This window comes from Taudactylus pleione, unplaced genomic scaffold (assembly GCF_031769625.1).
Source record: "Taudactylus pleione unplaced genomic scaffold, aTauple2 ptg000189l, whole genome shotgun sequence".
In the NCBI taxonomy this organism is placed as follows: domain Eukaryota; kingdom Metazoa; phylum Chordata; class Amphibia; order Anura; family Myobatrachidae; genus Taudactylus; species Taudactylus pleione.
In genome coordinates this window covers 6,404,506-6,422,115 of record NW_028284591.1, presented here as the reverse complement: position 1 = coordinate 6,422,115, position 17,610 = coordinate 6,404,506, and the positions used below count along the sequence as shown (strand labels likewise).

General features: G+C 45.5%; 1 protein-coding gene across 3 annotated transcripts in view; it reads right to left on the bottom strand.

Moving 5' to 3' along the window:
• Nucleotides 1-1,919: 1,919 nt before the first annotated feature.
• PDZD2 (PDZ domain containing 2) overlaps nt 1,920-17,610 on the bottom strand; it is a 337,168-nt gene continuing 321,477 nt past the window's right edge. For all 3 annotated transcript variants that reach the window (XM_088476480.1, XM_088476481.1, XM_088476482.1), the window contains 2 exons: nt 11,133-11,264; nt 1,920-6,226 (listed from right to left, as the gene is read on the bottom strand). In XM_088476480.1, the coding sequence (XP_088332606.1) occupies nt 6,060-6,226; nt 11,133-11,264 (299 nt within the window). In that variant the 3' untranslated portion in view covers nt 1,920-6,059. The remainder of the gene's footprint in view (nt 6,227-11,132; nt 11,265-17,610) is intronic.

Sequence of the window (17,610 nt, the reverse complement as noted above, 5' to 3'; positions counted from 1 at the left end):
GTTTTGCCTCTTATTTATTTATTACCAGTTATTTATATAGCGCACACATATTCCGCAGCGCTTTACAGAGAATATTTGGCCATTCACATCAGTCCCTGCCCCAGTGGAGCTTACATTCTATATTCCCTATCACATGCGCACACACTTACACACCGGGGTTAACTTGTGTTGGGAGCCAATTAACCTACCAGTATATTTTTGGAGTGTGGGAGGAAACCGGAGCACCTGGAGGAAACCCACGCAAGCACAGGGAGAATATACAAACTCCGCACAGGTAGGGCCGTGGTAGGAATCAAACCCATGACCTCAGTGCTGTGAGGCAGTAATGCCAACCATTACACCGTCTGTGCTGCCCTTTCTCTTATTGTGTGGGGATTGGGACCACTGGCCTCTCTGTTGTGTGGTTGGAAAAAGAACAAAAAAGCAAAACTACAAAACAGTTCTCTCTAGAGTATTGGAGATAAAGACCAGAGTTTCATCTACTACTCACCAATTCCAGGTGGAACGATAAGTAACCTATATAGCTGCTGTTTTGGGCAGAAAACGTTCTTTTTGTGACCCCATCAGTCGGGTAACCCCTGGAGGCAATGGAAGTGTTAGTCTCTGACACCAGAAGTGGGGGCGCTGTGACCAGAGGTGAACCCTGGTACACAACACAGCAGCCTAGGACTCGGTCTTGGTTTGGCTTCATTTTGTGGCACTTCCTACCTCGCCGAGAAATGGATCCATCCTGCCTTCGGTTGATGTGGTTGAAGCCCCTCCACTGGACTTCATCAGATCTTTCTTCTAATCTGTAACTAATATCCCTCTTAAATGAGATAAATGTTTGTTTGACATGTTTAGTTATTTTTTTGATCAAATCAACCAGTCACACTGCATTGTGTCAGATCACAACCTGATCCAATCAGATCCGGCTTTATACAGTCATCAGCCAACCAGGATGCAACTGTAAGTTGCCAAAGAGTAGATGCACTAAGCCTTAGAGTAGGGGTGGGCAATAAGTGGCCCCCCAGATGTTGTAGAACTATACATCCCAGCATGCCCTGCAACAGTTTTGCCACTTGGCCATGCTAAAACTGTTGCAAGGCATGCTGGGATTTGTTGTTCAACAACAGCTGGAGGGCCTCTTATTGCTCACCCCTACCTTAGAGAGAGATTAAAAGAGAGTAGCAACCAATCAGCTTCTGTCATTTTTCAAATAAAGTCTGTGACAGGAGCTGATTGGTTGGTGCTTTTGCGCTCTCCGCGGCTTACATCTACCCCATAAATCAGTGCTAAATGGTTATTCGGGCTAACACTTCGATGGTCACATCTTTAGAATTTGGTCTGTGACAGCAAATGTAGCCAACTTTACCTTTGTGGCATTGTAGGATGGAGGAGAAAAGAAGCCAAAAAGAGAGTTATATGGTGGAAGGAGCAGGGTATACCTAACAGCAAAGCCTAGTAATGCGAGACTCCTGTCTCACTGATGGAGAGAAAATTTGGTGTAAATTAGACCTCTATGTGACACTCGCACAATTATACTGTATATCCAATGTTTAACCAGAAAGAAAACAATTTTACACCTCACCACTAGATGGCGCTCTCTGCTGCTGGTAAAGCACGTACATGTAGCCAAAAACTCACCACTAGATGGAGCTCTCTGCTGCTGGTAAAGCACGCACATGTAGCCAACAGCTCACCACTAGATGGCGCTCTCTGCTGCTGGTAAAGCACGTACATGTAGCCAACAACTCACCACTAGATGGCGCTTTCTGCTGCTGGTAAAGCACGTACATGTAGCCAACAACTCACCACCAGATGGCGCTCTCTGCTGTTGGTAAAGCACGGACATGTAGCCAACAGCTCACCACTAGATGGCGCTCTCTGCTGCTGATAAAGCACGGACAGGTAGCCACAAAATGATATGCAGGAACAGGTAGCTGGAATATTGTGTTTATTTTAAAATGTTTTCTGCAAAAACTACTAAAAACAAGATACAATATCAGATTTACATAGCTGAGGAAAAGCAGCATTAAAAATGTACAGTCTATTTTGTGTTATTGCACTCATGATCTTGTGTCATGTACAAGGCAGCTCCGACAATTGACAGAATTATATAAACAAAATATACAATATGATACAATAGTGATTAGGATGGTTTCAGTACATGCCTGGTTCTAGTGAGGAAATATGATGCACTCAAATCTAACAGCCACGACTGCCGACAAAAAAAAACTTTCTTGGTCATTTTAAAAGGTTTTTTTTTTTTTTTGCCACCTTCAGATGACTATAATTTTTGGGTTTGTACAACTGCCCTGCTTTTCAGCCATGCCTTTATATAATCAGTTCCTATTTTCATTGACCCTGGAATATACCACAATATATTCACTTTCTGGACACAACTGCATTCACTGCAGAAAGCTAAATCATCATTGTGTTGAATGAACATAAACATTGCCTGATATAAATACATGGCTGAAAAGCATAGGCGGAAGCTACAAGAAAGAAAGTAACATCTTTAGCAAAAGTTGCATGAGGCAACTAATAATTTTGAGTCGTCTGATGGTGGAAAATCCCCCTGTTCCACTCAGAAACACTTCACGAGGCCTCGGCTGAAAGTTATAAAGTTTTTTGACACTTGTAAAGACCTCCATCTCCTATTGGCTGAACAGCTCAGCTCTATGTATGGAAGGCAAATCTCCATCTCCTATTGGCTGAACAGCTCAGCTCTATGTATGGAAGGCAAATCTCCATCTCCTATTGGCTGAACAGCTCAGCTCTATGTATGGAAGGCAAATCTGCTGCAATGATTATTATCACGTCTCATAGAGGATAGGTCTTCTCACAGCACAAGGATACAGTTCTTGCAGATCACCTTTCTACTTTGGAAATCTAATTGTATCCTCAGACTTTAAGGAAATGATGTCTGTCTGTCTGTCAGGCAGGGGCTGGGTATATATAGGGAGCATGCAAATTAGTGACTGGCCCTTGTTCCCAATTGTTAAATCTACATCTACAAAGTGCAAAGCCATATAGGGAATCAGAGGGATAAATTCATCATCCGAGCATCCGTCATCTCCATACACATTATAAGAAGGAAAAACATCCAGGGGTGACCCAATAGTCTAACTACCTTCGTATAACATCAACGGGAACGGGTAGAAGTAGCTAACAGGAATAATAATAAAAAAAGTTTTATACTCTATATAAACCCACTGGTTGTAATGAAATATTTTTGTTTTTAGGATTTTAAAGAACTTATTTACCAGGAAAAATCTAAAGCGTTAATTGGACTGTTACATAAAAGCTTTCGGTAAAGGATGGATATCAGTGGAATAAAATGTTGCAGGCCGCTGTAACCATCGGAAAGTACAAGCGTTTATGTAGCCCCAGAATGGCCTTTGGGTCTGATTGAGGAGAACGTGATTTAGTGTAGTCGCATGTGAGCACTGTTTGCTCCATATTACGCCCTTGGCATTATAACTGCCGTGCTTTGGGGGAGAAAACCCACAAAAGCATTTATCCATATACGGATGATCACCATATTAGGGGGGAGGGGGTAACTGCTCAGATTATACCGATTAATTATTTTATTTCACATATTTCACCATAGAGATCAATAGAAAAAAAAAAAAAAAACAGCTCAGAATATTCAAATGCAAAATACATGTTCTATATATAGAGCTAAATGAACTATATAGCATTACTACCGTGAACCTGTAAATGACATATAGCCAGATCATATATAACACTTAGTGAATGAATCGTGCATAGAATTAGACGCAGTCACCTATGGATATAAATAGCTCATTATATGGTACAGTATCTTACGCTAAGCTGCCGGAACAGCACGTTTGGTGATATTTGCTCCACGTTACAAAATGTCTTTGTTAGAATGAGTTTTAAATTGTTTCGTTTTTTATTTATTATATAATTAAAAAAAATCTTAACAGTATTTTAGTCACATTTACAAATATACTCTACCGGATCCTTCCTTATAATGTATTACTATACATAATAAAAATACCAGTACATTTTTAAGCACTATGTGGAATTTACCCATTGCCGAACTCTCTTTCTGTGGCTGTAAATATAGATTCTTAATGCACCGTAGAAAAAATAAATTTCACTTTCACCTATATGATATTAATCCAACGGTCACCTCTAGGTTATTTTATTTGGCGCTATTCCTGACTATGTTCTACAGCGCTATAAAATATATATATGGCAAATATAATCATATATTTGTGTGGGTCATTCTGAGACATATTTGCTATTCAGAAAAATATAGTTTAAATCTGACAATGACTTGTTGCCGTGACTTTCCAGAAGATGGCGCTAATGGTTCATTTTATATTTCAGGCCCTATAGCTGCAGGTTTGCTACAGGTTTGAGTCACAACCTCCATAATCTGAACGCAGAGGTCAGCGGCAGATTTTAATGGGCGGCGACTATAAAATCCTACGGAGGCGTTTGCATCTACTTAAAGTCGTGCAAGCTAAAAAAAATAAAAAATAAAGCTGAATTTTGTCTGCTATAAAAACATAAATAATATAATTTACTAAAAATATCTCATGGGATAGGAAAAAATAATGTTCATTTAAATGTAATAAAAAAAGACAGAGTTCAAATACATTTACAGTCATTACAGGAATTAAGCAGAACGTATGGGGATTTCAGCTGAAGGTCCAACCCTAAAATATTAATTTGAATTAATATTCAAAATATACATGGAAAAGTTTTCATACAAAGAGAGAACTGAAGATGGGGGACACTTGGGCCAATTAGAGGCGAAAAGCCACGTTCGGCAAAATGTTTTTGCTGATGCACGGTTTTTGCCGGTTTCCGAAGTATCGCCCTATTCAACTCCAGGACGTTTTCGCCAAAGCGAAAACTCCAAACAGGCAAAAACGTTTCTCCACCAAAAGCCAGGAGAAAAGAAGTGCAAAATCTCTATAAAAAAACTGGGGACTTGGTTCAGAACCCTTTGGGCACCCCCCCCCCCCCCTAATGACTAATTAGGCAAAAAAAAATAATCAAACATTTTCTAAATACCCCCTACAAAAGCCATGTCATTTTTGGGGTGAAAAATTAAAAAAAAATTTTAAAATGGGGCTAAAGTACTGGGATAGGTATTTTGCGGGGCTCTATGGATGGGACAGGTGTTTTTAGGATTGCAGCAAAAATTATTCTGCACTTTACAAACCACAAAATATACTAGTATCCATTTACACGTACCCCCAATTTAACTACAGCAATTATTTTTCATAAAAGACGCTGCTTAATATAATTTGGCCACACCTATGCAAATATGCATATTAGCCCTTTCACTCAATAGAAGATCCCGAATTACTTGGCTAATAAAACACTTCTATATTGATTCCCCAGGTGAGTTAAGCTTTACTGGGGGTACAGACTGATTTCCCCCCCCAAAAAAATTACCTTTTTGCCAGTTCCGCTATTAGCTGCATTCGCCCATATACGTTTTTGCCTGTTTTACATCTAAATAGGGAGAAAACCGCGTGCGCGCATTGACTAAGCAGGCGAAAACTTCGCCTCAAAACACGCAAATGAGGCAAAAACATCGCGCTCATCGCCAATCGCGGCTTTTCGCCTCCAATTGAATTGGGCCCTGTATGAACACGTTATGCCGCTCCCACTGAAAGGCTCCCTGCAATGTCCGACATCCGAGGTACCGCCCTGAAGTATAGAGTAATGTGCAACTTGGGTTTAATGATCTTTTAAATGGACTGAGTAAAACAATATTTCCACTAAATAGAACAAATAGAGTGTTTGAAAGAGGAGATATAAATAAATGTACTATTCAAGTGTAATCGCCACAAAAGGACACTGAGAATCGTTGGCTTTCACCGTATGGGCACTAGGTCATAAAGCGCAGTCGCCGTTGAACGGTCTCCAGGGGCTGGCGGGAAAGCTCAGATGAATATGTTCACGTCATGTTATAACACCAAAAACTTCCCCAGCAGCTCAGGTCCGGGCATCGGAGTCACCGCCCTACAGATGGATATTGAGAGGGGCTTTGTTGTACATGGGAAAACCGAAGAGTGCGTTAATGGTCACACCGCAGTTCTGTGCTTTCTGATTAGTAACTGTACCGGGCCCTCGGGAACAGACTTAATTATATTCCAGGCGTCGTAGTGCATAAGCCCAATCAAAGCTTTTCCGCCAATTGAAATGATTTCGTCGCCGGCTTCTATCCTTCCCGCCTGCTCAGCGGCTCCACCTAGAGGCAAAATAGTGACACAGTCTAGTTTTAGTAAAAGTCGCACATTTTTTGAAAACACTGTAATGAATTAATCCGTGCACAGACAATACATACACTCCAAGGCTGGGGCTTTCGAGATTTATGAAGGATTGCGGCCAAGTCCTAAAAAGTAACGTTCCTTATTGCCGCATTGGTCAGCGGTTTTGGAATGCACAGATACAGATGTGTCCGCATACATCATTGCTGCGGTTGCGCCATAACGGCCACTCTGGGCGCACCAGGTCCTGTGCCAATCTGCCAGCGCCGGGCGTCTTTTTTTTTTTTTGCCGAAAATGCATCTTAGTCGCGATGCGACTGGGACACATCAGGAAATTGCGCTGAATAATGTGATATGTGACACTTGTATATCTGTGTGCGACTGAGACTCATTATGCTTCATATACAGACTCAGACACACGATAGACAAGTGTCGTATATATCACATTAATCAGCGCAGACTCCCGATGCATCCTAGTACATCGCATTGCGACTAAAACGTAGTCTCACGGGTCTGTTACATAACACATCAAGGGGTCTAGTTACTGAGCAGTGTTAGGAGACAGAGTGAAAAGTGATAAGGTACCAGCCAATCAGCTCCCAACTGTCATTTTTCGAACACAACCTGCGAGATAACAGTTGGGAGCTGATTGGCTGGAACGTTATCACTTTCTTATCACTTTTTACTCTGTCTCCTAACACTGCTTAGTAACTAGACCCCCAAGTCGCAATCTAAAATGATAATTGCGCTGGGCATTATTTCCGATTAGCAAGTTCATAAAAAAAGATTCTAAATCCTGAACAGAGAAAACCAAAGTCATATTAGGAGCTTCAGCTAATTGTATGAAGATACGGATCAACGTCTGTTTTACAGTGACGAGATTTTCTGAGCAGAAACAGGGCCGGGACCGTGCGCCAATGCACAATCACTATGGCGTTATACGGTAACAGCATTTTAGCATTCCATTCTTTTTTTTTTTTTTTAAAGTACCCGTCTGGCATTACCTGGGCAGACAAAGTATGATGTCATCTATAACATAAACATATTCAATCACTGTACTTTTCAATGTAGCAGAAACTATTTAACACCATCAGCCAAAAACTTTCAGTCTCAGAGTGCACTGTGCAGATCTGTGCTGATAAGTCACCTGGGACTCCCTCAGAGACAGAGGGGGGGGGAGGTTGTGTAATGCAGTGGAAGACATTGTGGTTTCTGGGAATACAAATTATATCCTGAAAAGAATTGACAGAATGCAGCGTTCCATAGTGCGATGATGTCCTCCAGCGTTCCATAGTGCGATGATGTCCTCCAGCGTTCCATAGTGCGATGATGTCCTCCAGCGTTCCATAGTGCGATGATGTCCCTGCAGCGTTCCATAGTGCGATGATGTCCCTGCAGCGTTCCATAGTGCGATGATGTCCTCCAGCGTTCCATAGTGCGATGATGTCCCTGCAGCGTTCCATAGTGCGATGATGTCCCTGCAGCGTTCCATAGTGCGATGATGTCCCTGCAGCGTTCCATAGTGCGATGATGTCCCTGCAGCGTTCCATAGTGCGATGATGTCCCTGCAGCGTTCCATAGTGCGATGATGTCCCTGCAGCGTTCCATAGTGCGATGATGTCCTCCAGTGTTCTATAGTGCGATGATGTCCCTGCAGCTTTCCATAGTGCGATGATGTCCCTGCAGCGTTCCATAGTGCGATGATGTCCCTGCAGCGTTCCATAGTGCGATGATGTTCCATAGTGCGATGATGTCCCTGCAGCGTTCCATAGTGCGATGATGTCCCTGCAGCGCTCCATAGTGCGATGATGTCCCTGCAGCGTTCCATAGTGCGATGATGTCCCTGCAGCGTTCCATAGTGCGATGATGTCCCTGCAGCGTTCCATAGTGCGATGATGTCCTCCAGCGTTCCATAGTGCGATGATGTCCCTGCAGCGTTCCATAGTGCGATGATGTCCCTGCAGCGTTCCATAGTGCGATGATGTCCCTGCAGCGTTCCATAGTGCGATGATGTCCCTGCAGCGTTCCATAGTGCGATGATGTCCCTGCAGCGTTCCATAGTGCGATGATGTCCCTGCAGCGTTCCATAGTGCGATGATGTCCTCCAGCGTTCTATAGTGCGATGATGTCCCTGCAGCTTTCCATAGTGCGATGATGTCCCTGCAGCGTTCCATAGTGCGATGATGTCCCTGCAGCGTTCCATAGTGCGATGATGTTCCATAGTGCGATGATGTCCCTGCAGCGTTCCATAGTGCGATGATGTCCCTGCAGCGTTCCATAGTGCGATGATGTCCCTGCAGCGTTCCATAGTGCGATGATGTCCCTGCAGCGTTCCATAGTGCGATGATGTCCCTGCAGCTTTCCATAGTGCGATGATGTCCCTGCAGCTTTCCATAGTGCGATGATGTCCCTGCAGCTTTCCATAGTGCGATGATGTCCCTGCAGCGTTCCATAGTGCGATGATGTCCCTGCAGCGTTCCATAGTGCGATGATGTTCCATAGTGCGATGATGTCCCTGCAGCGTTCCATAGTGCGATGATGTCCCTGCAGCGCTCCATAGTGCGATGATGTCCCTGCAGCGTTCCATAGTGCGATGATGTCCCTGCAGCGTTCCATAGTGCGATGATGTCCCTGCAGCGTTCCATAGTGCGATGATGTCCTCCAGCGTTCCATAGTGCGATGATGTCCCTGCAGCGTTCCATAGTGCGATGATGTCCCTGCAGCGTTCCATAGTGCGATGATGTCCCTGCAGCGTTCCATAGTGCGATGATGTCCCTGCAGCGTTCCATAGTGCGATGATGTCCCTGCAGCGTTCCATAGTGCGATGATGTCCCTGCAGCGTTCCATAGTGCGATGATGTCCTCCAGCGTTCTATAGTGCGATGATGTCCCTGCAGCTTTCCATAGTGCGATGATGTCCCTGCAGCGTTCCATAGTGCGATGATGTCCCTGCAGCGTTCCATAGTGCGATGATGTTCCATAGTGCGATGATGTCCCTGCAGCGTTCCATAGTGCGATGATGTCCCTGCAGCGTTCCATAGTGCGATGATGTCCCTGCAGCGTTCCATAGTGCGATGATGTCCCTGCAGCGTTCCATAGTGCGATGATGTCCCTGCAGCTTTCCATAGTGCGATGATGTCCCTGCAGCTTTCCATAGTGCGATGATGTCCCTGCAGCTTTCCATAGTGCGATGATGTCCCTGCAGCGTTCCATAGTGCGATGATGTCCCTGCAGCGTTCCATAGTGCGATGATGTCCCTGCAGCGTTCCATAGTGCGATGATGTCCCTGCAGCGTTCCATAGTGCGATGATGTCCTGCAGCGTTCCATAGTGCGATGATGTCCTGCAGCGTTACATAGTGCGATGATATCCCTGCAGCGTTCCATAGTGCGATGATGTCCCTGCAGCGTTCCATAGTGCGATGATGTCCCTGCAGCGTTCCATAGTGCGATGATGTTCCATAGTGCGATGATGTCCCTGCAGCGTTCCATAGTGCGATGATGTCCCTGCAGCGTTCCATAGTGCGATGATGTCCCTGCAGCGTTCCATAGTGCGATGATGTCCCTGCAGCGTTCCATAGTGCGATGATGTCCCTGCAGCTTTCCATAGTGCGATGATGTCCCAGCAGCTTTCCATAGTGCGATGATGTCCCTGCAGCGTTCCATAGTGCGATGATGTCCCTGCAGCGTTCCATAGTGCGATGATGTCCCTGCAGCGTTCCATAGTGCGATGATGTCCCTGCAGCGTTCCATAGTGCGATGATGTCCCTGCAGCGTTCCATAGTGCGATGATGTCCTGCAGCGTTCCATAGTGCGATGATGTCCTGCAGCGTTACATAGTGCGATGATATCCCTGCAGCGTTCCATAGTGCGATGATGTTCCTGCAGCGTTCCATAGTGCGATGATGTCCTCCAGCGTTCTATAGTGCAATGATGTCCCTGCAGCGTTCCATAGTGCGATGATGTCCCTGCAGCGTTCCATAGTGCGATGATGTCCCTGCAGCGTTCCATAGTGCGATGATGTCCCTGCTTCTCTTCACAAGGATTGGGAGAATGTGTTTTCCTACCCAAGGCTGAGAAGCCATACTACAGTACATAGAGTGCCAGCAGATGTGTCCCACTCCCACATCGTACCCTTCTCTTCTTACATTAAAAAGAAAAAGCCTCCAGTGTTGATGGAGGTCAGTTCTAGACATGACAGACTTCTGTAGGTGACACTCAAATCCAGATATAGTACAGTTCTGTGGGTGATGGTCAGGTGCAGATCTGGCACTGGTCTGTGGGTGACGGTCAGGTACAGATCTGATCTGTGGGTGGCACTCAGGTACAGATCTGGCACTGGTCTGTGGGTGGCGGTCAGGTGCAGATCTGGCACTGGTCTGTGGGTGACGGTCAGGTACAGATCTGGCACTGGTCTGTGGGTGACGGTCAGGTGCAGATCTGATCTGTGGATGGCACTCAGGTACAGATCTGGCACTGGTCTGTGGGTGGCGGTCAGGTGCAGATCTGGCACTGGTCTGTGGGTGGCGGTCAGTGGTCTGTGGGCGATGGTCAGGTCAGGTGCAGATCTGGCACTGATCTGTGGGTGGCACTCAGGTGCAGAACTGGCACTGATCTGTGGGTGGCACTCAGGTGCAGATCTTGCACTGGTCTGTGGGTGATGGTATGATACAGATCTGGCACTGGTCTGTGGATGGCGCTCAGATGCAGACATAACAGTTATACTGGTGGGAAGCAGTTGCACACTTGATACATTAATCTTGCTGCATTTCTGAACCTGAGCCCAAAGCATCTGCCTTGTTTCCTTACCTCTCATCCAGTTGTTGTGCAATAACGTAATCTTTAGTGTATTACTGTAGTAAGAACTCTGCTAAGACATGAAAAACATACCTTTAAAAATCCTTTTGATAAATAGAGGTCTGTCCCCATAAATAGAAGCTTTTCCTCCGTCCAGACTGAAGCCAAGCCCTGCAGATGTCTTATGAAGTTCCACACACACCGCGTCAAGCAGATCCACATTAGCTGCAAGAAAGTACAACCTGTCATTAGTGCCCTATTGTTCTCCTGTGCATCCAGCTGCTACAGCTCGTGTAAAACTGATTTATAGAAACGCTGGTCCTATTTATGGCAGGGTCTAATTATATGTCTGCACCATACTCAGGGCCTGATTCTGACCCGCTCGCGAGCGCTGAGCGCTCGCAAGCGGGTCGATGGTGCCCAAGTGCGCATGACGGAGGCGGCTCCGTCGTGCGAATGCACGAGACCCGAATAACGTCTCGCACCAAAGGGGGTTTGGCCGCTCGCTATAGTTGTGGGTGGTCATCCACAGCTATGCGAGCGGTCAGGAGGCCGCTCCAAAAAGGAGCAGGGACGTCCCTGATTCAGAGCGAGCGCTCTGTCAGAGCGTCCGGCTCTGAATCAGGGCCTCAGCCGGTACTTTTATCACTCTTCATGCGCAGAATGTCTGCATTATATGCTGAGACCCAGAAACTGGATCCACAACAGGAGGCAGGAAACACAGTTATATGCAGTCAGCTACAGTGCGGAGGAAATTTATGTGAACCCTTTAAAACTACCCGTACTCCTGTATTATTCAAATTTAAAACCTGACCTGATCGTCTCCGATGTCCTAATAGTAGATAAGCTGAATTGTATCAAACTATTAACACAAACACACAATTTTTAATTTGTATCAACAATTACGGACTTTGTTTAAAAAAAATATTACCATCAATGAATACAAGATTTCTGCACCTCACAACAACCTACTCTTCCCTTTGTTCTATAATGTCGAAGAATCATGATGATCTCTCCAAAGCTGGAATTTAACAGAATAGGTGAATTAAAGCACCGTGATACTCCTAAACGCGCTAGCAGATATACACCAGAAACGACCCGGTTGGTACGGCCTAGTCAGAGTCTTATTGTGGCATGACCTGAAGCCTCTCATGCAAATCCGCCCCCAAACTATCGGTGGTCTGTGCGGCAGGGGGACATAACCTGATGTTAATGGTCAGTGTCCTGAAAAAGCTGCAGCGAAACGCGTGTCAGCCGCTTCTCTGTGCACCATTAACACCTCTGTTATCATTATCTCCAACTACCGATCCATCTCTCTCCTCCCTTTTGTCTCTAAACTCCGTATAGTTTACAACGGTCTTACCACCTTTGTTTCCTCCCACCCTCCTTGACCCGTCCAGTCTGGCTTTTATGCTCTCCATTCCACTGAAACTGCCCTCACCTAAGTCAGCAATGACCTCCTTGCTGCCAAATCTAAGGGCCACTATTCTCTGCTCATTCTCTTTCCTTGACCTCGCAGCTGCTTTTGACACTGTGAACCACCCCCTACTCCTGCTGCAAATCCTTCACTCCCTTGGTCTACGTGAAACTGCTCCTGGCTATCGTCCTACTTCTCTGGACGTTCCTTCTGTTTCCTCTCATGACACCTCCCCCCCCCCCCACAGCCTCTTACAGTAGGTGTCCCCCAAGGTTCTGTTCTTGGACTTCTCCTATTCTCCCTCTATACTTCCTCTCTAGGTGAACTCATCAGCTCTTTTGACCTCCATTATCATCTCTATGCTGATGATACTCAGATCTACCTTTCCTCCCCTGATCTCTCCCCCTCTCTACTTATTCGTATCTCTAACTGTCTCTCTATTTCTTCCTGGATGTCCCAGAGATTTCTTAAACTTAACATGTCTAAGACTGAGCTGATCATCTTCCCACCCTCCTTCATAACCTCGCTGCCCACAATGTCTATCAATTGATGGCACAACTATCTCCTCTAGCCCCAAAGTGCGCTGTCTTGGAGTTATTCTGGACTCCTCCCTCTCCCTAAGACCCCACATACAGCACCTCTCACAGTCCTGCCGTTTCAATCTCAAAGTATTTCCAAGATTGGACCCCATCTCAACCAGGATGCTACATAAACCCTCATCTACTCTCTGGTCATCTCCAGATTGGACTACTATAACCTCCTCTTATCTGGCCTCTCTGCCTCCCACTTCTCGCCACTCCAATCTGTCCTCAATGCTGCTGCTTGGATCATCTTCTTCTATAAAATGCTCTACATCTGCCTCCCCTCTTCTACAAGCCCTACACTGGCTCCCTTTCTCCTTCAGAACCTAATTCAAGGTTCTCACACTCACTTACAAAGCCCTCACCCATTCCTCTCCCATTTACATCTCTGATCTCATCTCTCTTCACACTCCCATCCGCCATCTTCGCTCAACAAATACATGCCGCCTCTCATGCCAATTGATTACTTCCTCCCACTCCACCTCCAGGATTTTGCCCGTGCTGCTCCTTACTTCTTGAACTCTCTTCCACTCCCTATCAGACTCTCCACATATCTTCAAATGGGCTCTCATCAAAGCCTTCCAGCTCTCTTCCTAACTTGCTGCTACATGCTCCTTCCTCCTTGTCTAACCCATCTGTGTCATGTCTGTTTGTCTGGTGCTCCTCATTAGAATGTAAGCTCTCACGAGCAGGGCCCTCTACCCTCCTGTGCTTTTCCTTACTTATACTTTCATCTACTTCTTACTCCCCACTAGCGCCCTGACGAATACACCCTGTTGCTTATTTGAGTGTTACGATCACCAATGCATATAAACCTTGTCCTTGTCCTGCATTGTATGGTACTATAAGTCACTGGTTTATTGTTCACTTATTTGTTTATATGTACTATGTAAGGCGCTGCAGATCACTTATGACGCCATATAAAGGATAATAATACATCTTTATTTACAATATATGTTAGGAATTCATACAACCATTTAACTGCATGTAACAAGACTCATTAACATTTGTAGAAACATTATAGCTTAACTGAAATAAGAGTTATTGCGGAAACATGTTTAAATATTCCGTGTGCCGAGGGAATACATAAATGACATCCGTGAGGCCGATCCATCACAGATATATGCTTATCAAGTATCTCTAATTGCCGCTTTATTGTATTATCCAGGGCAATAAAGGCAATAAAGTTTGTAAGTCTCATTATCTGTGACAAGACACCAACATAGTTAATATTAAAACCAGCAACAGCGATATACTGTATATTACCCCGTCTGTATTCAGACAAGTGACAGCACTTTATCTTCTTGCCTGTAAACCAATTACTAAATGTCCAGGGATACAGTAGTTAGGGCGGAGCTAATTATTTCACTTGTGATTCTGTAAGGAGACCTGGAAAACATGCACTGTGGGGTCCTGAGGACCGAGTTTGAGAACCTGTGGTCTATACTAACATACAAAGCATTATACAAGCGAATAAGTAACTGTATTTATCCCAACTGTTCTATTTATAAGCAGTAGGGTTTTTGCACAGAGGGTTATTTTTCCTTTCACTTTTTAACTTTTGGCTTTAATGCTTTTGAAGACTGTAAATTATGCACATTTTAAATTACTTAAATGAAAGTAACATTTTATTTCTAAACAATACAACAATCTTCCCTTTGTTCCTTAGTGTTACTGTGTCATTAGGTGAGGAGTAGCACCTCTGTGAGCATTAATGATCTAAACAGTTTCATACAAATGCATCACTGGGTTTTTTTTTTCTTGTTGATATATTTTCCCGACAGCCGGCTTCCCGACTGTCATATCCCGGCAAGGGTCTAAAGACAGGCGTCAATATGCCGCGCCTGTCATTAGACATACGGCGGGAGCCCGACGCCCGGCATCTCGATTGAAGGGATGCCGAGTGCCGCGGGGGGGAGGGGGAGGTTTAGGGTTCCCGGGGGGGACTTAGGGTTAGGCACCCCCCCCCCCCCGAGAGGTTAGGTTTAGGCTAGGGGAAGGGGGGGTTAGTGTTAGGTACCCCCACGGGGGACTTAGGGTTAGGTATCCCCCCGGTGGACTTAGGTTTAGGCGGCGGGGAAGGGGGGATTAGGTTTAGGCACTGGGGAGGAAGGTTAGGGTTATGCACCCCTAAGGGAGGGTTAGGGGGTAGAAATAGGTTAGTATATACTTACCTTAAGACGATCGGGATTTCCTCCTCTGCTGGGATGCCGCTGTTGGGATTCCAACCGCCGGGCATGGGTCTGGCGGTAAATCATACCGATTCCCCTAGTGTACCATCCTGACTCTTGTCTGCAGAATTTGGCGCCACAATCTAGTATTTGTGGTTCCTTCAACGAACAAAAAGCTTCCAGTTCCTCAATACACAACAGCAGCCGCAGCCTGTTTTACACCCCCCCTTGTACTTTTCAGGTGGATGGAGGGGCATTTGATGGAACGTAGCGTTTTATTTTCTCCAAACATAACATTTATCAATGTCAAAAAGTTCCACTTTCATCTTATTTGCATAGGCCACTGTTCCCGGGTCAGTCAGTCATTGGCAACCAAGAAGGGTAACCGTGTTCTATTTGAAAAGCCAAGATTTCCTTTTTGGCATTTTCTCATACACATTTAGTGGCTGTCACCAGGGTCTGTCAGTCTGTCATCCCAATGCTTTTTATGCTTAAATATATTAATGCGCTGACGATGTATCAGTAGTGGCCTAACTGATCGGTAACGGTTTTGTAACCCTTTCTAACCAAGGACATGTTTTATTGTGAGATCATCAGAAAACTTTTTGTGTGTGTTTTTATAGGGAAGCTGGAACCGCAAGTTCTGCAACTTGAACAAAACCAGTTTATCTACCATTTGGTCACCACTGAAAGATATATGTGCAGCATTGTGAAACAGTGGTTAGTAGTGCTGCCTCTGAGCACTGGTGTCATGGGTTCAAATGCCAACCAAGGCCCTATATGTGTGGAGTTTGCATGGGTTTCCTCTGGGTGCTCTGGATTCCACCCACAATCCAAAAATATAGTGGTAGGTTACAGCAATTGGGTGCGGACTGAAATACAAGTATTCTCGGTACAGTGATGCCATAATTAGCGGCGATAAAATATTATGGAAAAAAAAAACGGTTTGAAAATGTTTCTAGTTTTTGGAGTATTTTAAAACAAAATTTTCTATTTACTTCGCATGCAAATTTTTAGTTTACTGTCCTGCAAACCAAAATCATTTATAAACCTGAAATCTTCTCCTGTCATTATGAGCTATTATTCACAGACAATTGTGAGACAATGTCAGCACTTTCCGTCTCTCCATCTATTTTATCCACGTTCTGTAGGATGTGTGTGACATGTATGTATCTTCCCGTGCTCAGGCTGACGTTTGTGCTTCAAGGCGTTTGTTGGACTGTAGATAAGCAGCACCGTCACTATAATATGCGTCTGTAGATCTAATCACGTCTAATAAAAAGAAACTTTATTCATTTAATATCTCAACTTATTTGTCGCTATGAAAGAAAACTGGTTTAGACTAGTGGCGGGAGGAGCACATATTTGTAGAGCCCACAAATCTACAGTATTTACTATTATTATTCACCACCCTCGATGAGGAATTCCGTGCGGGTTGGGTATAAGATCCCGGTGGTCGGGATGCCGCATTTCAGAATACGGACAGCGGCATTGCGACAGTCAGAATCCTGACACCCATAAGGAAAGAAGGAATCGGTATGTAATCCCGGGGGCTAAATAGCCGCCGGATCAGATACCGACAGTGGAAGACCGACGGATCAAAATCCCGACTGGGGCTGGTAAGCACCCTAACAATCCCTTAGTGGTGCCTAAGCCTATCCTCCCCCCCTAGTACATAACCCTAACCTCCCCCCGTTGGTGCCTAACCCTAACCTCCCTTCCCGCACCCTAACCCTCCCGTAGTGATGCCCAAGCCTAACCTCCCCCACCTACTTTATACATCACCTTGTCAGCAGCTGCCTGCCATTGAGCACTGCTATTAAGCTTACTGACCACTAGGTGATGCCGTTTATAGACTGGCGGACGAAATGCCACCAGTCTATATCCAGACAGGAGAAGTCCGTCGGGGGACTTAAAATAGGCGTCGAAATACCAACGCCTATCTTCATCCCGACCCCGGAACGCCAAAGGACACCAGCCCGAAGGAGGCAAGTCCAGAGCATCCTTAGCATTAGCCGCAGGGCGGGGGGGGGATGTGGCTGGGTGGGGGGGAGGGTTAGGGAGTGTACCTGGGTTAGGTTTTGGGGGGGTGGGGGTGAGATTAGGGTTAGGGGGGAGGGTTAGGGTTAGGCACCCCCGGGGGTAGGTTAGGTTTAGGGTGCGGGAAGGGGGGTTAGGTTTAGGCAACCCCGGGGGGGGACTTATGGTTAGGCACCACTCCAGGAGTTTTAGTGTTAAGCACCCCTAAGGGAGGGTTAGTGCACTTACCAGCCGGCGTTGGGATCTCCTCCTGTCGGGATTTGAACCGGTGGCTACACAGCCGTCGGTATTTCATACCAATTTCCCCACTAGTATTGCTGCTGTACATCCTATTTCATCTCTGCTCTCCCCAACTGTATCCT